This window comes from Plectropomus leopardus, chromosome 8 (genome assembly GCF_008729295.1).
Source record: "Plectropomus leopardus isolate mb chromosome 8, YSFRI_Pleo_2.0, whole genome shotgun sequence".
Taxonomy (NCBI): domain Eukaryota; kingdom Metazoa; phylum Chordata; class Actinopteri; order Perciformes; family Serranidae; genus Plectropomus; species Plectropomus leopardus.
In genome coordinates this window covers 20,821,141-20,844,607 of record NC_056470.1, presented here as the reverse complement: position 1 = coordinate 20,844,607, position 23,467 = coordinate 20,821,141, and the positions used below count along the sequence as shown (strand labels likewise).

General features: G+C 40.2%; 1 protein-coding gene across 1 annotated transcript; it reads right to left on the bottom strand.

The window, feature by feature from the left end:
- Positions 1 to 394: 394 nt before the first annotated feature.
- On the bottom strand, positions 395 to 23,136 carry si:ch211-117c9.5 (sodium- and chloride-dependent creatine transporter 1). Its single transcript, XM_042491191.1, is given in 15 exon segments — positions 395 to 1,453; positions 1,683 to 1,853; positions 3,923 to 4,023; positions 4,113 to 4,215; positions 4,849 to 4,971; positions 4,973 to 4,990; positions 7,358 to 7,470; positions 7,593 to 7,717; positions 10,924 to 11,027; positions 11,117 to 11,251; positions 12,519 to 12,651; positions 13,028 to 13,355; positions 13,504 to 13,635; positions 19,765 to 20,067; positions 22,596 to 23,136. Coding segments are annotated over 15 exon segments (2,049 nt in total). The 5' UTR covers positions 22,627 to 23,136; the 3' UTR covers positions 395 to 1,324.
- Between the last annotated feature and the right edge of the window lie 331 nt (positions 23,137 to 23,467).

Genomic DNA, 23,467 nt, shown 5'->3' with positions numbered 1-23,467 from the left:
TTTTCCAAAACATTATTTTAATTTCAAACCATTTCTGGAAATGTTATGACTATGGGAACCCTGTGGAAAAGTTACTTTACTAATCACCTTAACTGATATGTGTCACAGATCCTCAAATATTGGTTCCTTGAATCAACCTCTGCAATGTAAACAAAGTCCAGTGTTGCAAAAGAGCACACATATTTCCCTGAGAGCACTTATTGCACTCTCTACCTGACTGATCACACGTCCAGTTATCCATGAAATGTTTGACTATCTAATGAGTTTATTTTTTTTATATTTTTACTGTGATTAAACCAGAAGAGTTTTTGTCCATATAGTATGTTTGATGAACAAAGTATGAATGAGACTGTAAATAAAAAGTCATAAAAAAACACACTACATCCATCTTTATCTGATCATTTATTGCTTCTTCCCAGAAATAGCATCAAGTCTCTTTCCCCTCCCACAAATCCCACTTCTCCTTCTATTTGCACAATTCTGTCTTACGTTTCTCTCCTTCTCTTGAGGTGGAAATACTGATCATCATCCCCTCCAAATATTGTTAACACTGATTCACAGACCCTACAATACACTGGATACTTAAGTTAGTTCAAAACACACAGCTGGAAGTGGCGATGCATTGTCTCTTTTTGACTTTTTTAACAAATGGAAGTTGTTTTTGTACAGGTAAGTGAGAGAATACAGTCGGCCAAAGACAATGTCACATGTAAATGAAGACATCGCTGCCACGGTCCAACACACGCCTCCTCTTACAAACACATGCACACACACACACACGTACAGATACACAGGTGCAGGCATACATGCATCCACACACACATTCACACCATGGCATTATCAGCAGCAGATCTGAGGTCTTTCATTTTTAGAGTTTCATTAGAATCTTTTAATTTTGCTCATTTAGCACAAAATGACATGACGTGATAAGACGAATGAGGCTGTTAAAAGCCCGACAAACAGGCACAGAAAGGGAAGATATCGCAACTACACGTCACACTCACAGAACGAGACGGGACGGGACAGCACAAAGGCGGGGAGTGGAAAGAGAAGGGAGAGTCAGCGAGGTAGAGTCAGAAAGCAGAGCAGAGGGCGTATCAGCATGTGATGACTGTGCGGGTGCGTTTCAGTTCCTCTCCCATCTAATCTTTGGTCCATTTGTCCAGGGCTTTTCCGTAGATATAAAACTGGGGTGTGTAACCAATCTGCGCTTCTCTCTTACCAGGCCTGTGTAGTGTGCATGTGTTTTGTGTAGTGTGTGTGTGTGTATGTTTCTGCTGATGTCAAGGTGACCTTGGCTCTGTGTTCTGTGGGGTGCAGCTCATCAGATGACACTTTCAAAGAGAAGCGTGCTCTTGGTTCCTGCAGGGGGCAGCAGCTTGGCCTCGCTCTCTGGGGCCAGGTACTCCAGGTGATGTCGACCCCACACTGGGGTGGTTAGGTGCTGCCACCGCTACATGGAGAAACACAAGGGCATATGGATGATGAGCTGTTTATTGGACAGATGCTTCGGCCCTCTCTAATGAACCCTCTCTAATGAGTTATGATGAAATCAGCAAACCAAATAACGGCAGGAGAGTGAGTGCAGTATCCAAGGAGACACATTTCTGCTGATGAAAAACAGAAACACTTGTACAAAAGACTGTGTGCGACCATGCACGCCTGCCCCCAGGCATACTGACCTCCCGCAAAGATCCTTTGCAGCGCAGCAGTTTGTAGATAACAGTGAGAGGGATACAGAGCATGGAGGATAGGGCCAATGCCCAGCCAAGTGCTTCGCCCCACATCGGGTAAGTGTACACTGTGTTGTAAGTCAGGGGCTTGTAGTTCACCACATGGAACAGGAACACTGCCTATGTGCACAAAAAAAGTCCAGGAGTTTTAAACTGTAAAGTAAAACTTACAGAAAAACATACTGAGAAGCACTTTTCATGGCTAGGACAATGGACTTATCTCCTGATTCAGTTGTATCACAACACTCTGGTGCAGATGTGTTTACTTTTTTAAACACTAGACCATGTAAAAAAACCCCAAAAAAACAAAAGTTAAATCATACAGTTCTAGAGACTGTGTATCATGTGACATATTCCAAAAACAATGCAAATCACGTCAATCAGTCTTTCTGACTGTATTTTACCATTTGAAACCTGAGAAAATTGGTTTGATTTTCTTTGACAAAAAAAACAAAAAAACAAAAAAAAAAAAAAAACGCAGGGTGAAGGCAACGAGCAACTAAAGATTTGGCCCAAAAAATTATGAATGAATAAATAAATAAATATATATATAAATAATAAATAAAAACTAACTAAAAAAATGTACTGAAAAAATGTATTTTTAAAATATATATTTATATTTTCTTCTGTAACATGATTTTAAATACAAAATTAACATAATCAGAAATATCTTTTTCTGGAAATTTTCTCCTATTTTGGATTATTTTCTACTAGTCCTCTATTCTTTTTTAAACTAATTTATTGGTAATTTTCTTGTTACCTTTTACTAATAACTTGCAATTTGTGGGACATTTCGCGCCAAGTTGGCCATTGCCTTTTTGCCAAGTTTCAAAGAGGCAAACAGCTTGTGAAAGGCGTCTGAACGCAGCACAAGAAAACTAATGATGATCCAGGTTACAAAGAGTTAAGCAGCATTGTTTACGGCAACAAACGTGGTAAATAAATGTAGAATGAATAAAAAAAAACACACAAACATTTTGAAATATAAACTGCAACATTTAGCTGTCCGTGGAGTGTTTGACGGCTGCCACAATATCTACACTGACTGCCACATATTGAGTTTCCATCTTTTTTAGTATTTACAATGGGTGAAGTCTTGTTTCATTGTAGAGCTTTACGCAGTGCATTGATTTGCTCAACCTAACAATTCTTTCTCTGTTTATCAGTCAACAAATGAGACAAGAATTAGAGGTCCCTCTACTTTGTAAAAGTCTGTGTCCTGATTTCTTTAGACTTTTGGGAGACTGCGCAGAGAATGGTGGAGTGTCATGGAGTTGCCTTTATTAGGAAGTTTGCCTTTGTTTTTGCTTGGTCATATTAGCAAGATGAATGTACTTTCTGGGTTTTTGGATTTCAGTTACTGTGTTTTTCCCTCCTGTGTTCCTGTGTCACCTTAACCTATCTGAAAACCAACACTTAAATACAAAAACTAGCCTGATGAGGGGATGAAGTGCAGGTGGAGGAAAGGAGCAGAGAAACTCAGGTGAGGGGAATAAGGTGATGAGGCAGAGGAACTGGGAGACCTGGAGCTGATGGGCTGGGAGAAACTGAGGAGCAGGGAAGGACTAATGAGGCTGATGCAGGGCAGGTGTGTAGATGTGAAAACAAGGAAAAAGGCAGCACAGGAACACAAGAGGGGAAGACGCAGTAAACTGCAACCACAAAACAAGAAAACAGTCTTCTCAATAATAGTCTGACCAACTGAAAACAGACTTACTAATGACGGCAACTTAAATGAGTGTTATACACGGGACCGGTCTTCCCGAAAGTCTAAAGAAATGTGGATACAGACAATAGTATATATGTTTCCATCAATCCTCAAATTGCGTAAACTGAAATTGTGAATATAAAATAAACCTAATAGAAACGTGTCAATTTTGACGCTCCCACATATAAGGGACTTGCCTTTCCTTTATCACTCACATAAACGCCTAAACGCCTTAAACTGGAAATAAGACATCACCAGAACGAGATGGCAGCTGCCGTATCCGGGATATCTTGCCAACTTTTTGTACAGTGGGAGTAAGCGATGACGTGTTATCCATCTTTGTATACAGTCTATTCTTGAAAGGAGGTTACTTATTGATTACAACAATAAAAGCGGCATTTGAATTATATTGCTTCAAACATTCAAAAATACTGTATAATCAATCCTTAAGTGACAGGGATTGTTTTCCACCGTTACTTACCACACAGACAAAAGGTGTGATGTAGGACCAGCACCACTTCATGTAGGGTAGGGGCTGATAGCCAATCATACGAGCCACGTCATCCATGAAACGGTCTGCGCCTGATAGAAATGACATAAGGATGTTGTGATAATGTGTCAAATTGTGTGGTTTGTGTTGTTTGTATTGTAAATGATTGGTACTGCCTCACCATAGACCCATGCAATCACCACACACTCCCAGAAAGCCTGCCACAGCAGAGTGATGCCACTGGCAGAGTAGTAGTCAAACAGCTGGAAGACATACATCCCTCCCTGACAGGAACACAGAGAGAGCAGTCTGCATCAAGACCATCCTGTTAATACTTTATGTGTGACCTATTTCCAGCCTTGCCTCTACTGTTTAGGCTTGCATCCCAGTTCTTTCCTGGAAATGTTGTCTTGTGCCTAATTAAGAATTTGTTATATACAAGTCATGCATTTTAAAGAAACATTAAAATAATTTTCTGCTACAGAGGAAAACAATCTCAAGTTCAGACGACAGGGTTCCTACACATCAAATATATAACAAACATAATTTCAGTGTCTTTAATAATGTGTTCAAGGACTGTTGGAAATGTGGAAACCCAACAATAATTTCTGTTTTTACAGTTTGTGGCTATGATAAGCAGATGTCCCAATTTTAAAAAAAGAAGAAAAAAGGCATGTTTTCTTTCAAAATCGAAAACTTACAATGATTTTTACTAGTTCCATGTCTTTTTTCCAGGCCTGGAAAAAGTGATTGTTAAATTTCATGACTTGTCCACGCTCCATGACTGTAGGAACCCTCACGTGAAAGACTTTCATATTATTTCTGAATAGGATCATAACAGTTTGTTGTGTTCTAATCTCTCAGCCTCAGAATAAAACCAAATGAGGTCTAAAAACTTAAGGGAATCCTCACTGTACCTCTGTGACCATAGACATGTCGATCAGAAAGCAGATGACGCAGCAGATGGCTGCTACCACCTCTCGCCGCAGGGAGCCCAGGGCAGATTTAGGCGGTAGCATGTCCATGATTCCCGTTATCAAAACCCTCTACCCCTACAAACTGGAAGAGAGAGTGCAGAGTGAATGAGAGAGAACAAAAGTGAGTGAGAGAGCAAGAGACAGAGGGACACAAAGGTAGGGAAGTGAAGTTTAAATTTGCTACAAAATATACTTCTAACTCTGTGAGCAAGACTCTGTGTTGTGCACAGAGACATCCAGTTGTTATCTTCTATTGTACAGTACTGTGCTAAAGATTAAGGCTACCATAAATTTGTTGCTTTAGCAAGGTTGCAATGAGGATATTTTTTTCTCAGTCTCTTTATTAAGATACCATCAAAGAATACAGAGAACAAGTACAATCCATTAAAACACAGAAGAGGTCTGAACAAAATTTGTTTCTTCAAACTGAAGTCAGTATTTAGTGTAACCTCACTTTACACGTAGCACCTCTTGAACTCTGTTGGGCAAGCTATCTTGCAGTTCTCTTAAATATTCTTCTGGAATACCAGAAAATTAGTAAATATCATATTTTCTGCTAAAGAAAGTTCAAAACATGCTAAGTGAAAATACTTGCAACATTAGCATGTTGAAGTTGTTTTGTTCCTGAAAGATTTACATTTATAATACTGTATACATATTTCCTGTATGTTCCGGTTGTATTTTGGTAAAGAGACCACTGATATATAAATATTTATTATTATTAAAACCTTGCTAAAATACGAAAGCTAAAGGTGGCCTAAGACTTCTGCACAGTTCTGTAATATGGGCACGTCACCCTACAAAAATATTCAGGTGAGCATATCGGCTCAGACCCAGACATCCCTCCTCAGTCTCCCTATGCAAGAGTGTTTACATGTGTCTTTGCAGAAGCATATTTCAGCCTCCAGCTGAGAGGAAAACAGCTGTGCGGCTATTTTTTACATTATTTTACTGGAAACGTCAACATGTGAATGGCTAATGTAGCAGGAATAAGAGAGAGATGCATGTTGAAGAAATGAGGGAGAGAATGGAAAGTAAGAGTAAATGAATGGATGGGAGGGTAGACAGACGCTCTCTGTGTGAATCAGACAGAAGCTCATTGACAAATCCCTGGGCTGTAAAACAATGGATGTAGGCACTGGCTCAAACAGACAAACAACAAACAGGCTGCTAAGAAATGCAATGCTAAAACTGGACATGACGGGGGTAGACTGTGTCGCACTTGTGTGAGAAAGAAAAGTAGACTAGCTATCTAGTCTACAAAAAGTGCTACAGAACCAAAAAGACGGCAAAATATAGAGGCAAGTCATACCTTAAAGTTCCTCTGAGCTACATGCAATACAATTTAGGATTGGGCAGTATCCTGGTATACGAGGGTATAAAGAAATCCAGAAGGTATATATTTTTCAGTACCGTCATAAATACAGGTACTCCTCTTTCTATTCAGCTCATTTGTCTGGAGTGCACAGCACGCACCACCAGAGCTCATTCTCCGATCTCTACTGGTGGAGCAGGAAGCTGAGCTGAAAGACATCACCACGTTTTGGGTGGGTTTTACTTTCTTTCTGATGAGTTTGAATACAATGTGTTTTTATGATGAGTTAACGAGGCAAAGGCCCTTTGAAACCTGGGGAAACTGGTTTGATTTCTTTCAAAAACAAGGGAAGAAGGCAATGACCAACGTGAGAAGAAATGACCTAGAAACAAGAAACAAGAAATTACCTGACAACCATAAAAAAAGGAAAGTAAAAATAAAACAAGATGACCCCAAAAATGCAAAAAAAATAAAAAGATATATATTATATGTTCTGTTTCATAATTTGAATATCTATCTATCTATCTATCTATCTCTTTGGCTAATCTATCTATCTCTTTGGCTGTATCTCTCTCTCTATATATATATATAATACTTAAAGTGATCTATAAAAGGTTGACAGATTAAAAAAATAAATTTTCTAATATTTGTCTCTCTTTCTCTCTAACCCTAACCCTAACCCTTTTTGTAATGTTAATTTTCAGATTATTTTCTTATGATCTTATACCCATTTCTTGCAACTTGCTCATTGCCTTTTCCCATGTTTTTGAAGAGAATTCAACTTTTTGCTCAGGTTGCAATGGTTTTAATACTTGTGAAAGGCGTTTGAATGCAGCACAAGAAAAACTGATGTCCATGCAGATTTAAAAGGTTTAAATCTGCATCTTTTCAGTCGAGACTGAGAGAAACTTGAATTCAAAAGGTGTACACTTGTATTTCTCTGTTGTATAAGGAAAATAGTTTTGAGAATATTACTTTTCTCTACATTTTGTGGGTTTCTACTGAGGGGGCAGTTAATACACACACTTATACCATCATATACTGTGTGAGGTAGAGGTATGAAATATTACATACTGCCCAAGCTTAATCCAAGTGTATATAAACAAACTCAAATGCGTCAGAAATTAGGATTACCTGGCTGTCCAGACCCAGTATGAGCAACATAAAGAAGAAAAGTGCTGCCCAGAGCGGTGCCAGAGGCATCAGAGTCACAGCCTTGGGATAGGCTATGAAGGCCAGGCCTGGACCTGCACAATAAGAGACAGGGTCAGAGGCATAACCTATAAAGTGCATATATTTCTTACTGTCAGTACTCAGCTCAGTGTACTGGGTTTTAGGCAGCTGATTCATGGGAAATCTATATTCTTACCACTCTCAGCCACCTTACTGATGTCCACGCCTTGCTCTGCAGCCATAAAGCCCAGCACAGAAAACACCACGAAGCCCGCAAAGAAACTGGTTCCACTATTAATGATGGCCAGCAAGAATGCATCCCTGCAGAGAGCAAGAAAGAGGAAACAAGAAAGAGAGAAGGAGGAGGGGGGGGGGGGGCATGAAATTGTGAAAAAAAGATGCATTATAATATGCTTTGACATGGGGCTAAGATATTCAAGACAAACACTCAGGCCTAGATGGTGAATGGGGATCAATAGCAATTTCTCTAAAAGCTGCTGCTGTCTGTGTACTCGGCAGGTAGAGAGCAGACAGCCAAGTTTGTCTCAAGGTCTGAGAATGGAAAAAGAGAAAGGAAAGCCTCTACAGACTTTGAGCTATGTAAAATATATCTAACATTATAGTATTGCTTGCATGTTTAATCAAATTTTGTTGGAGATTTAACTCTAATATGAAGTCAACAACATCCGTTATCTGGTCTACATAGCAAGGAATGACCTTGTGTTTATCCTGACAAGTGGAGTTAAGCTGGCAACAGTGGCTAAGAATCTTTTCTGATAAGAAGAATTTATAAACAACAGTTGCACCATGATGGTTATTATGACTCTGTAGCAGCTGTGTTAAGTAGCAACTTCCACTCAGTTAACCGTCAATATCAATCTAAAACTCAGAAGAATGCTCATGAATGTGAGGAATCAAAACACATGAGAATGTTTGGGTTAAAAAAGCTGTCCATATCAAGACCACAAGCATTAAACAACACTAAAAGTCAACTGCCACACAAGTAGCCCTGTGAGGCTGTAATGCAACTTTTAACTTAACACAACATTCAACCTTACCAAGAATGGTGCAAAAATGTTACATATTGCCTGAGGGTTGTGAGGATTTAACATAAATCAAAAGAGTTTATCTATGGTAGAGGGGGATATTAGGACATTCCAGACTCAGCTTGTCAGGCTCAACTCTACACTGCTGAACCTGGCTCAGCTTTCCTCAGTCTAAAGGTCAGGTTATAACAGAAAAATAAGTAGTTCATAGTAGGATATGCTGTCTGACATTAGAAAGTGTTGATACCTGATTTAAACGCTCACAGCCACACTCAAAGTTGAAATGAAAAGTGGGCCAACACTGGGACGCAATATTGTTTATGTATGGGATTAACAGTACGCTTTTTTAGACAGTCTCTCCTGAAAGGCATTCATAGAGTTGTACTTTGTTATTCATATAAAAAGTGACAGAAATAAATGTGACAAAAATTAACAAAAGTAATAAAAATAGAGCTAGAAAGAGAAGTCATTTTGTACAGCTGTGAATGTTGGATTACAGTTAAAGAAAAACCACAAAAATGCACAGATACCCCTAATCTGACGTTGAAAGATGTGTGAGAAGTGGGTTTCCGAAGCAATCTGTCCAAGTGGCCACCTCTGGTCACTTGAGGCTGGCTCCAAGAGTGAGTCAGTCCCCATAGACCCTCATGTTAAAATGCCCAACTTAACAGCAGAAATAAACTTGTTTACAGCCTGGTACAAAAAATTGTTTTGGTCCACGTAGCTGATTTTAACATTCATGACAACTGTTATAGGGGGTGACTTTTTCTATAACTTAACAGTTTAAAAGTTATTCAGGCTTAATATGCATAATTGAAGGGACAGGTGGGTGCCATCCGTTGAAAAGTCACTACCACAGGGACAATGTTGGTAATGTAACATAACCATGCCGTGACATCAGATACATGGTGCATATAAGCGTAGCTGCAGCTGTCATTGTTTACAGTTCAAGAAAGTTAAAAGTAACATTTTGCTTGCCTAAAAAAGATTCTTAAGATTTTAAGATTCTTTTCTTCCTAGCAAAATTAGCATTAGCATTGTCACAGTTAATCATAGCTGCACCGTGCTTACCAAACTAGCAGGTAGCATAAGGATTAACTCCACCCTTTCATCCAAATACAGGCACTTCTGGCTCCTTATATCCAAGACGCAATGGCCAAAAAGCCGAACTTGAGGTTTCAAAACGGGAGTCAACAAAACAGCGGATGAAGTCACTGTGTCTACGGTCATAGTTACATACAGTCTATGCTTCTCACGGAGTACTGTGGCCCCTTAAGGTGTAGTGCAAACACTAGTGTGCTTTGTCATCTAAATATTACCAACTGTGCATGCCAATAGCTATAGGATGTTATTGTTCTGATGTTTGGCATGCAACATTTAAAATTCTGGCATGTAAAATTAACACGGTGTCATACTCTGGATTAAAAATTTGGACCACCAGATTGACAGAGTGACAGTGTGATTCATGCAGCAGCTCCACTGCTCGCATGGCTAAAAACAAAGTCGAGCTGTGTAGTTCGGAAGAGATAAACAAGAAAAAAAGTAGTCCGGAGCCAGGCCCTAAATCTACTATACATCAGCATCTGCAGGCAGTTTATTTACACATCCCCCTAGCTATTTCTGGGCTCCTCCAAGTGTGTGTGTGTGTGTGTGTGTGTGTGTGAGAGAGAGAAACAGAGCTGAGCTGACATACCTCAGTATCTAAACTCATCTTTCAACTTCCAATTAAGGTCAAGGCAGGGAAAAAGTCTGATGGCAGGATACTCATCAGGCTCCTCCTACTATGGGGATGCCAAATATACAAGCAAGGGATGATTTACAAAAAATATACCCCTGTTACTGCTATGGAGCTATCAACTTCTTACTATGTTTACATATCTCATTGTGCAGGGTAAATACTATATGTAAGTCCATCTACCAGCCAACAAAAACCAGCAATAGTGAGGCTGGCTGTTGATAAAAAATGACAATGTAACTCTGGTGAAACACTCTAATCTTCATTAAAAACACAACTGGCCCTTTATTGTAGCAGTTCATTTCTACAGCCTTTCAAAAATCAAAATAAAATAAGACAAAGCTTGTTTCTTATTCTTATTCAGAGTTTCAAGACACTGCTGTGATTCTTCCTGGCAACCTCTTTGCTTTTATTTTGATCAGGGGGGGAAATAATTTTACAACTTCAAGTGTTGATTTAGAATTTGACAGTCAACATTATAAGTAGAAGAACATGAACTGGTATTGGTACTGGTCTATTGGTACTTGTTAGTATGGATGGAATGAAGTTGCTCTCTCTCTGTCAGAGTGTCTGTAGTGAAATACACCTGGTGAAAACACTGTTTTTGTTTGTTTGATACTAGAACACAAATCTGAAGTCACATGCAGCAGTGTGCATGAGTCTGCCTGATGCTGTGTTGTGTTGTGTTGATGCTGGCCTCCTTCCAATGACAGTGGTGTCTGATTTTATGTTGTGGATAAACTCACTGGTAACAGTTGTTATGGAAGCGGTTGTAGCTGCCCAGCGCAGTCAGAGCGCCCAGTCCGATGGCATAAGAGAAGAAAATCTGAGTGCCTGCATCGATCCACACCTATAACAAATGAAACAGTGTGACTGTTCTGTTGACTTGATACAATATTTTCTTGTTACAACAACGCCAAAATGCAAGCTTATGCATACCTGTGCTTCTCCAAGTTTGGACCAGTCTGGTTTCAGGTAGTAAACAATCCCATCCAAAGCTCCAGGTAGAGTGACTCCATGGGCCAAAAGAACAACCAGAACCAGGTAGGGGAACAGAGCTGTGAAGTAAACAACCTACAGGAAGATGGACAAAGAGAGAAGTGAAGTACACCCTGAGATAACATAGAACCAAATTGTTAAGTATACTTGGGGTGGGGAGGTGAAGTTTGAGTGCTATGCATTAAAACTTGAATTAAATGATGGTAGAAAACTCCACAGTAAACCCTTAAAACATTTAAACTCCTCACATTACATGAAGTAAGTACATAACAATATGCAGTTATATGATGAATTTAACAAGCTTGGAGGAAAAGTTTAGTGCTTATCAACATGGTTTATCAGCTATGGTCAAATGTTTCAATGTAACTGCACCTAAGTGTGTTTTTATCACTTTGATTAAGCAATTACCTTCTTTGCAAATACTCAAGTCTTAAGAAGAAGCCCATTAGGTCCTTCCTGTAGTAGATGTGTAATGGGCCCTGTCATGTTAGTTTGAAGAAAAGGTAGCCTGTAAATGGAAAGCCAGACAATTTGTAAACCTCCTGCAATAGCAGGGGTTTTTGGCAGACCTTTTCAGAAGGTAGTCTTTGTCAAGTTATGCTGAGAAAGCCGCCCCCTGCGACCTAGCAGAAGCATCAAATCCCAGCTAAATCACTATGGTAAGAGCAAAGTAGTGAGAAAGCACATATTTGCCTTGATCTAGGGTGAACATGGGCAGAAAAGCCCCTTTCCAGCTCTCAAACAACTACATGGTGGAAAGTTACTAATCGGCTTACAGCTCGTTGGCTAGCTGGCTCAATCTCCTTCATTATTTTTCCCTCACTCAATGAGCTTTGGCTACTCTGGAGACACAAGTATGCAAACACAGACATCTCCATATGCTACAAAATAAGAATGCATTCATTATTCCAATGTATCAGAGCACAGACATTTTAACAGAATGGAGAGTGGGCACCTTTTTATACTAAATGAAGGTCATTCTGAACTCTTCGTATGCAGAGTATAACATAATAGGGGTTCTAGGGGTAATTAAAAGATTATAACCTGACTGAAACATTAAACTGCATATTTACATAAATACACGTGATAAAACAGAAAAAAAAGTGTCTAGACACTGATCCTCTGACTATACCAAAGCTGATTTGGGGTCAAAGGGCAGAATGCTGCGATTATTTAAACCTTTGCATGAAGCCATGCAAATATGAGTCTGCACTCAATAACCCGACAGTGACAAGTAACGTTTCACATACAGTAAACGTATTGAGGCATTAATATTAATCTGCACTCAATAAGCCCAAGCAGTGACATATAACGTTAATCATACAGCCAGAAATTGCTTTACCTTGCCAGTAGATTTAACTCCTTTCCACATGCAGAAGTAAACAATGACCCAGGTGACTATGAGACACAGCACCATCTCATAGCTGATGTCACCAGGCTCGTGCAGCCCACCAGACAGACGGAGCACTTTACGCCTGGGAGAAAGAACACAAAGGCATAAAAGTGAGTCTACTAGACCCTTTACAAAAAAAGTTTCAACATGTATATAAAACAGTGTCGGGCAAAGTAAATAAGTAACTTCCACAGAAAGACTGAAGGTTGAATTACATTTTGTCAAACAATAACCCTTTACCACCTAAATTATCATGTATACACAGGAAAACTCATTGCATTTATAAGTACAAATGTTTGCATGACTGAAACTTTTTGGTCCTTAGTGCCCGACACAATACATTGATAAGTGAATTCAAATTTTTTTAAGTAGATAAGTATTTAAATTTTAATGGCTTTGAGATTAGATAATCAAACAAACAACTCCTCCATGACACTGCAGACGGGGTAAAAACATACTCCCAGAACTCGATGACTGGGGAGCGCATGCCCTCAGCGTCCATGCAGCTTCCGTTGAGGAGGAGCTGGGTTGAGGACAGATTCAACGGGGAAGTGGAGGAGAGGAGGTTGGCAGAAGATGATGGCAGAGCCGGCTGGGCGGCACTGCGGTTGTGGCAGGCGCGGCGGAAGTCCTGTGTACAGTTGGGGGTGTTCCAGGGGTGTCCGCAGGTGGCCCAGGGCAGCTGGTTGGTGAAGGAGTGGAAGAGAAAGTAGAGGCCCCACACAAGAATCATGATGTAGTAGGTGTTACAGAAGAACACTATCACCATTGAGGCCAAGCCCAGGCCTGAAAGAAAGTGAGAGGAAGCCAGAGGAGATATGTTGGGATGCAATTTACAAATCCAAGGTGATGGACTGAATTAAAAACCTTCTTTAGAAAAAAATTGATGCCCTCTTGGTATGGCAGACACTCTAACATGCACAGAGATTGGTACCTTTGAAGAGGGGTGCGATGTTCCAGGCAGAGACCCCTCCCTGCTTCATGAACTGTCCCAGTGCGATTTCCAGGAAGAAGACTGGGATTCCTCCGATAAACACAATCAGCAAGTAGGGGATCAGGAAAACCCCTGCAACACACATATTTATCACATGGTCACATTCATCACATCCGTCTGAAGTAAAGAGCCTTTCACAACAGCGACCCTGGACCAGATCCCAGTACACTTGACCCCATAGTTTGTTTGATTAGTGTGAACACTGTGTACCGTACCCCAGGCTCATTGATCTGTGCCCTGGTCCACTTGAAAGGGTGATCTTCGGTATGGTTCATTGTGCACTCTGATACAATTTGCATCAAGTATGAAAACCAACTTTACCAAACTACAGATGTGGCCTTCTGTTCAACACAAGAAACAGTTGGCAAGTAGAGATGAAAACACAGCAGATTTCCTATGAAATTTGCATATTTGCGCAGAACGCACTGATCTCATCGTCTGAGCTGCACGGCCTTCGGTGATGAAGTTGGAAGTAGGGCTGACCTGCATGCTTCCAAGCTTCAATCATTGCCCTGGTAATCAATGTCTAAATCTTTATTTGAATTCAAATATAAAGTCATTGACCCCCACTTCAGGCAATTAAATTGGCTGTAAGCAAGAAAATGGAACAGGTGAGGCAAATTGTGGTAGTGATGTGGCCTGAACCTGCAGCGTTGATTTATTAATAATTAACAGAAATGCTCAATGTTTTGCAATAATCCATCTTTCACCATCTCCTCCCCTTTCTATCACTCTCTCTCTCTCTCTCTCACACACACACACACACACACACACACACACACACACACACACACACACACACACACAAACAGCAAGTCCTACAAGCATGGATGAAGCTCTGAATATTTGCAGGTAACTATCAATGAAGCTTTAAAGTCCCAGAATTAGTATCGAGAAAACCCAACAATGTTAAATTTGGATTACACCCTTCAGAATTTATGTTTAATGGTGTGAATGAACTCTGAATTGGTTATAAAAAAAAAAAGTAGGACTGTCCTGAATACCAGTTTTTGGGCATTGATGTTTCAGTGACTGGGGATGGGAATAGGAGATGAAGACACAAGACAGGCTTTTTGAAAACATCTGTCTTTAGTCAATGCACCTAAAATGACATGGCAGTTAGCCACTTTATAAGCACGCAGGTCACGGCAACATTGGCCATAATTGCTAGAAAAAAAGACTTTGCATGACAGCTAAGCTGTTACTTACAGTTTTTAGGTGATTAAGTAAGTTTGTTGTACAAATTGTGATACGCCACTTTCCTTTGTCATATCTGGCACTCGACTTTTTGGAAGTCGTCTTTGCAAATTTCGAAACTGTTCAAGGTGCTTAGTGTCTTTTTCATTATTAGCAGCGATGGACTGCTGATGACTGATGGTAGATGAGGGAAAGTTAAAATCATAAAACTGTCAATAAGTTTAAATGTCGTTATGTTGCAAGAACAACTACTAATAATTAATGTTGATGTAAAATGAATACTTTTGGATTATTATATCTTAATTTATGGGTTATGTGGAGTAATACATTCTGAATCGGATGATGATTACTATGGCAACAATCGAAGAATTCTGGTTAGCCCAAGGGATGAGACAGATTAGATGTAATGCACACCATTTTGTTGATAATACTTTACATATTTAATGTGTGGAAAATAAAAGGAGAAGGGCCCAGACAGCAGTAAGAAGAGGTCTGTAAATTTAAAGAGAGAAATAATCACAGTAATAATGATCAACACCTTCGAGACTTGAGATAATTAACCTCTTAACATTGCATTTAGCTATTCCAATTAAAATAAATGTTCATTTGTTATTTAATTATTGGAACCAGGGTTATTAAGTATGTCCTGCTCTTCGAAGACAAATTATACTAGTACATTTGGCAATAGAAAACCTGGGTTAAAAGTCATGCTTAAAGTTTTTAAGAACACAAGCTGCACAATCACTGGCATGCACTTAACACAACAAGGAAAAGTAGATAAGGGGAGGAAACAATAAAGGACAAAAGTGTGAAAGCCAGAGTGGAGGACAGACAAGGCCACAGAAAGGAGAAGCATAGGATGTGTATGTGGGAGATAACGGCATCGTCTTCCATTCCACAACCGCTTCAGTTTTGATAAGTTCTGTCCTTGAACTTGAAAGCTGCACGCCAGAATAAGAACTATCAAATGGAGACGAGAAAAAGACAATACACTCCAAGGGGAGTTAGTATTAGTCCTGATAGACATCTAGGACTTGTTTCAATTTGATTAGTAGTAGCTGGCCCAGGGCAACGGGCTTGTGCTCAACATTTTCTATAAATAATCTGTTTGGATTCCCATACTGTAACAAAAGCTTGCTGTGATCAGGAATACACAGTAGAAAATATGATAAAAGGCGGTTAACACATCAAATCCAATCGCAACGATTAGGTTTGAATAATAATATATCTAGGTGACGCCACCACAGTGCGCAGATGGGAGGGAGTCACATGACCAGCTATGACGCAGAGCACAGAGAGGCTAAGAAGAAAGGAGGGAAAGATGGATACATCACAGGACAGGGAGGCAGAAAAACTGGGACAGCGCTGTGGTAGAGGAGGTTCAACAAATACAAAAATGACACACCGAGGCATCGACTGGCTGTGCAACAGTGCTACTGATTGACAATCTATGCTTCGTTCAGTCCATCATTCTTTATGTCATTCTCTAAGAGTAGGGCTGCAGCCATATAAGGAAACATTCATGAGTGTGAGTCTAAGAGAGGGGTAGGACAGCGAGAGAGATACACACAGAGAGAAAGAAAGAGAGAGAGAGAGGCAGAGAGATCCAATAGAAAACGTGAATGGAATGACTGGAGGAAATGCTTGTGCTGACATACCCCAACATATTGGCCAAATCATCGAGGAACCGCATCCTTAATAAGCTTAAGTAAATCCTTCCTAATCATAACTGGACCACACACATCAGGAGTAGCAGCTCAGTTAGAGATAAATAAATTAATAAATGAATGAGATTATTAGACCACATTTACAGTACGTTCACTGTCTCCAGTGGAGTGTGTCCTTGTTTCAGTAACAAGCAGTTCTGATGAAAAGCCCCAGCACTTATCTGATAGCGTTGTTGTGTTACAAGGTGTACCCTGGATGAGTCAAAGCTGTAAAACGTAGCGTTGAGCAATATATCAGTTTTATATCGACACCGTGATAAGAGACTTGAGATCTTCATAATATCTAAAGTGTTGTCTTTTCCTGAAAGGCTGCATGATGGTAAAATCATGTAATTTTCTAAACTTAACAGACTGTTCTAGCTGCTGTTATTTTCCTTTACCCACTGAAACACAGTACCACGATCAAGTAGGGAGTCCCCATCATGTCACTCATTTAAGTATAATGTTAAAAAATGGTTTATTGAGAACCAACAATGTCAGCACTGATGCTAGGCTATTTTTACTCCATTTTAATATGACTGTTCTCACACTGTACCTGCATCATCTGCTATTTGGATTTTATCCACTCATATTTTCAAATGGTGTTGTATATTATTAACTTGTACATATGTAACTATATTGCATGCATTTTTATCTTAATGCTGTTTGTCTTGAACATGCTGTATCTTCATATTGTATTGTTTATAAATTTTAGGATGCCTAATAACATTTGGCAAGGGACTCCCAATGAAAACTAGCTCCCCAGCTAACTCGGTGGATTTACATTTGCTTAAATGTCAATTTATGTTGTTGTTGTTCCTTCTTAAATAAATAAATGACATATTACTGATAATCATGAATTAAAATCCTCATTGTGTAAATATTTTGTGAAAGCACCAATAGTCAACCCTACGATGTTGTCCCAAAGTATTTGGTCATAAATATTTTAGTATTTGATTTTCTCCAGATCGCCAGGCTCTAGTAAACCAAGTACTAAAGCAAATGTGGCTGTGCTAACGCTAAGCGGAAGAAAGGACGGGTGCGGTCACAGGACAGTTATTGTGTGACATATCCATATGCCTCATTATCAGTAGGAGAGTGGGAGAGAGCACCTTTGTATGCTACATGAGTGCTGGGCACAAGCACAGGGGGTTGACTGTGTGAGACAGGCCATTGTTATACGATACCAGAAGGTGGGTATCAGAGCCACGGGTCACAAGACGCACACACAAGAGTGAAAGGGAGGGCTGGACTAATACACACACACACACACACACACAGCTGCACACTGAGTTTCGAATCACCCCATAAAAAAATAGAAAAGTAGGTAGGACAGAGATAAGAGGAGTCAAGGCCAAAAGCTGCAGTCAGGGCAGGTTACCATTGGACAACCTGGCATAGATATAAAAGGAGAGGATGCGGTGAAAGGTACACAACAACACAAATAACCTTATATGCCAGTGAGAGAGCAGCGGGAAGACTGTAAAGCAATTTGTACTAAGTCCGCCTGTTAAGCAACTGACGGCTGCAATTCATCATGTGAAACCACGTGGGTGGGCATGGCTTTTCAGCTACGTGCTCACAGCCACGCAGACCTTCCTGCCTGTTACTTTTATTTCACTTTCACTGTTGTCCTTCCAACTGTCCAGAGTTCATCTGAACTGTTGCAAAGTGACTTGAGTCAAATGTTTCCAGTTTTTTGCTTGTCCTTAATGCTTATGGTATTGTAGTAGCTGGATACCTTTTTCTGTAACATTTTAAATATTTTACCTATGAATTATATTTCATAATATTTCAGGAGTGCTGAAGAACAAGAATTACTTTTGTTGACTTCAGCTTAGTATTCATCACAATTATTGCCACACAACTGGCAGACAAGTTAAGCATTTGTGTTTTGAGTCCTACCCTCTCTTTCCCACCAACATGAAACAGGTTCTGTTCTGGTTCACACACCTAATTTGAAGGTGTTTGGAGTATTTTGACCAAAAACATACATGTTAGGAACCCCAAAAGTTGTTTTGCAGCTGGAAAAAAAGTCATATTCTTCTGGTTAGAAAGAGACTTGCAAGTAATAGTCTGCTATGTTTTCTTATCATTAATAGTAAGCCCATGTTTCTGGATATATAGAAATATCTGTCATACAGAACAAAAGGTAATTAGTGCAATCTGTCATCTTGCTACTACTGTTTATTTCTGTTGTGCATTGTGCAACACCCTTAGTTATTGATGCATCCTTGCTTATAACGGTTTTGCTAAAAAGTAGTCGACAAATGCTTTTTTGCTTGAATGAACCAACATTCCAATAATCCTGAACAAAACCATTTCAAGAACCAGAGCTTATCTGGTGGAAGAGTGCTATTAGTGGACAGTGGACTGCCTCACCAACAGACCCCAAACAGCTGGGATTGGCACAAGACAAAGGAAAAGGTGAGGCTGTCTGTTTGTTGATATTGACAAGCTTCCAATTTGAAACACCTCCTCCAGGAGTCCCTCAGGGTTCTCTGCTCAGCCCCCTTTTTTTCACCATGCAAAGCCATGACCGCATTTCATTGAAAGCAAATAAATAAGTTTGCAGATAACACCACCATCAGATTGCAAGCAATGCTGATGGATTATACTTAGGAGTTGTTATGGACTTTGCAGGGTGGTGCACCATATGAATACTTTGATAAGTTAATGCACAAAAGTATTGCAAAACAAGATTGATTCAAAATTCAACACAAAGTACTCTTTGTACTCTCTTTACTCTCATCTGTAGTCATCTGGAGTTTTGGAATAAATCATTCATAAGCAAATAAATTGGCTGAACAGGTTTCAAAATGAATCTCATATGTTCATTGTGACGGTGTGATTTGTATGATTTGTTATTTGTGTGTGTATAACACAGAGATCTACATTAACCCCGTGAAACCTGGAGCAACATCACTTTCCTCCTTCTGCTTTCAGACACCTTTCATGAGCTATTTAAACCTTTGAAACCTGAGCAAACTGGTTTCAAAAACATGGAGAAAAGGCAATGACCAACTTGGCAATAATTGTCCAACAAATTGCAAGAAAATGGGCCAGGAAACCTACAAAGTACACTTTTTGATTTTCAGCACTTTTTTAAGGTCTTTTTCTTGTTTGTTTTTAATTTTTTTCCTCTTATTTTCAAGTATTCCATTTTACTAATAACTTGCTAATTCTTAGGCCATATCTTGTTATGTTTCTCACTGCCTTCTCCCCAGGTTTTTTAATTAAATCAAACGAATTTGCTCAGCTTTCAAAGGCCTAACTGCACAGTGCTTTTGGAGCTCACCTCCTCCATTCTTGTAGCAGAGGTAAGGAAACCGCCACACGTTGCCCAAGCCGACAGCAAAACCCACGCAGGACATGATGAAGTCCATCTGTCTGGTCCAAGTTTCTCTCTCCACCACTGGTACTGCTACAACCCCATTTCCAGTCCCAGCTGCAGCCCCGTCCTGGGTCTGCGGCGGGCCAGCCCCTCCACCTTCACCACACCCCGGGCCCGCTCCAGGCACAGGCACCAGGGGGCGAGCTGACCCCCCGCCCTCCTCCTCGGACAGGGTCCCTGCCTCTAGCTGGGGGAGACTGATTTCACCTGGACAAGAAAAAGATGCACAAGGGTCAGATGAAAAGAGGAGTAGATAGCAGAATAAAGAAGGACAAATGGAAAGCCTGAGTAACACTAATACAATATCTTATCACACAGGACTGCAGACAATATTTTAACACCACTCATATCTAAAATATACACATTCACAACTTCTCATCACACATCAGCGCTGGAGACAGATAAACTACAGTCTCTTGGGCCAGACTTGCACTGAATGGAAGCGGGAGACAGCACGTTTTACCAGTACAGTACTTTAGGAAATTATTACATATCTCCACTCAGCCGTATCAGGGCTGAAATACATCTCAACGTTTTTTTTGCTGCAAACTGCCTTCATACAATAAGTAGTTGGGCTAAAATCGTGTTGCACTTGTATTGTCATCACTGAACCCTCCCCCGATGTTCATGTCTCACAGAATGATTAGTGTGCTGCGGTACAACACAGACAGAACCGGTGCATGGTATATCTCCTCTGTCACTTGCAAAACCTTCATTTTCTCTATCACACACACACACACACACACCACCAACTGTATATGCAGGCACTCAAACACAAATAAAAGCAACGTGTCGCTTCATTAGTGCCATTCCACGGTGTCAGCGTCAGCCGCTCTGTGCTGGATGCAAAGCAAGGCAGCTGAATCCAGATCAGAGCAGTTTGAGGGGGTGTGTGAACAGAGGAGGGGAAAAGAGTGGGGAAGGTAAGAGATGTCAGCATCCATACATCAGCTGCACAGGAGGATACCTGTGGTTTATTTGTCTGAGGAATAACTACACACAGTGTGAAACATTTGGTTAAGATAATAAAAAAAGCTATTGTTCTTCAGTGTAAGGGGCTATTCATTATTTATGGGAAGGGAGAGGGGGGTGAAAAAGAGGGAGGCATGTCAAATAACTCAAAGAACTGTGGAGGGACTTATGGTTTTTATTTTGGCTTAGGGGAGTTGCATACAACTTAAATAGCTGTATTTTGTATTTATTTTACCACTGATTTTTAAAGAAAACCTGCCTTCCAAATCTGCAAGGCATGGTTCCTTAAGAAATTGCCAAAATGACCCCATCTATCATTGCTGGAAACTGTAAAAACAGAAATTTATTTTGGATTTTTATATTTTCTGACTGTCCTTGAACACATTATTTGGGAGGAACACTTTAGTCAGAATAAAACATAACCAAATCTAAGGTTAAAATAGTGATATTTCATTAAAATTGCTTTATTCTACATATCTCATTTAAAATTTGCACTAACTAATAAGCATGCACAGCACAAGTGGAAAAAAACAAGGTTTCATCCTCTACTTTTCAAACAATAAAGTGTATGTTTTAAAACTCTAACAACTAATTTATGGTGTAGGGAAGGTCAAGCATTATCCACCAATCACTCAGAGGCTTAAGGCAAAATATTTGTAGCTTCGGGGGGGAGTCAAAATAAATTAAAAATTAAAGTCACACCCCAGCCACCCCCCTCTTCTGATAACTAAAGAACAGTCCCTACATGGGGTCTTTGCAAAAAAATATAACCTTGCATACTCGCCTCTCCTTGCAGGAGTCACCTTTTTGCTACATGATGATGCTCTCCTGGTTCTGACGTAAAAACCAGACAATGAGTGAAGATCATCTGCATTCACCAGTTTTTTATGAATGAATATTGTCCTCTGGCGTTTTATACGTGTACTCTCCCCTGGCATCTCTGTCTCTGCTTCTGTCTATGGATTAACCATAAATGATTTATATCACTTCTATGTGTTTTGAATTTTGTGTTAAAGATTAGGGGTCGACCGATATTGTTTTTCAGGACCTATACCGATACCAACTATTAGTAGTCAGTGAGATCAATAACCGTTATTTGGTATTAAATATGTATTAAATGAAACGTTCAACATCATATACTGTATGTTCCCTGCAACTTTTTTTTAAATAAGTCTATTTAAAATTTATATAAAAAATGAATTAACAAAAATAGCTCCCTGAGGTTTTACAAAGTAAAAGTCCCTCCCATGCTGACACTTTCTAATGATTCAATTTTTTATCAGCAACCATTAAAATAAAATGCCAATGCAGACAATCTGCAAAATGCCAAATATCGGCCCCAATAATCGACCAGGCCAATAATCTGTCGACCCCTGTTGAAAATCTTTGAAACCGAAAAAAAAAAACGGATCAAAACGAATGCAAAACATAAAGAAATGACTAACAAAAAACAAACAAAAAAAAACTTTTCACCAGTATTTGCACCTGTTCAGCACCATATTTAGCTTGAAAATGACCTGTGTGAAGTTGAATTCGCTCTGGTGTTAAGTGTGTATTGAGATACCTGTAAGTGTATGCACACTGTGGTAAAGATTATAGACTGAGGCAGGTTTTACGCAGGTCCACCAACATTAATGTCAAAGCTGCGGCAGGCACGTTGTAATTCATCAGCATGTGGTCATGTTTTAGCTAGTGGTTGAATCATGTGGTAAAAACTGAGTCACTATTGAGCAGCGGAGGTCACACATTGTTAGCCTACTCACCTTGGCTATTCTCTTCCAACTCCGGTGACATTTTGTTGGGCACGAAAAAATAGATCTTATTTTTCAAAAAAGCCAAGCTGGCTGATGGTTTTAGCCAGGGGAAGCTGCTGAAGTTTGATTAATGTGCCCGGCTAACACCCGGCGGGCTCAGTCACAGAGGCAGGCAGAGAGATGTAGCCTTGGTATGCAGTGCTCCACTTGTCTCGTTTTGATTTTCTGAGTTTGTTATCTCGCCTTCTTGAAATTAAAAAAAAATCGCAGTTTTTTTTTTTGTAATTATAACACGTTGGAAACCCTCAGCTCAGCCAAGAGATGGAGATTTTGTCACAAAGCGCCGCGGTCAGTTCAGCCGTTGACAAAGGAGATTCAAAAGCAGTCGACGAAGCACTTGAAGGTAAGCCTGAAGAATCTCATGGATGACGGTTAGATGAAAATAATACTGCGCCTTAGGGTGAAGATTTGTTGGTTTAAGCAGTCCAGTCAGAAGTCCATGAACCTGTACATGATGCAGCGGCTCGACGGACGGAGAATGTGATCGGCTCCGCGGTCAGTTAGCTGTGACGGCCGCTCCCCCCGCCCCCTCCCGCCGCCGGCTGACCTGATTGGCTGAAGCCTGCAGAGTGCGGTGCGCACAGCATCAGCAGCACCGCTCAGTCAAAATGACAGGAGTCACAAGGATGGGTTTATTACGCTGCATACGTCCTTGACCTGAAAGCACGCAAATAACTGCAGACAAATGCCCTACAAGCGCTGTCTGTTGGCGTTTTGATCTGCCTATTTGCTGTATATCTGAAGACACCAGGGACTGAGTGGACAGTGCCCAGTTTTGGGCGCAGGGAGCCCCCAGGCACATCCAGGGGCTCCAGGTGGAC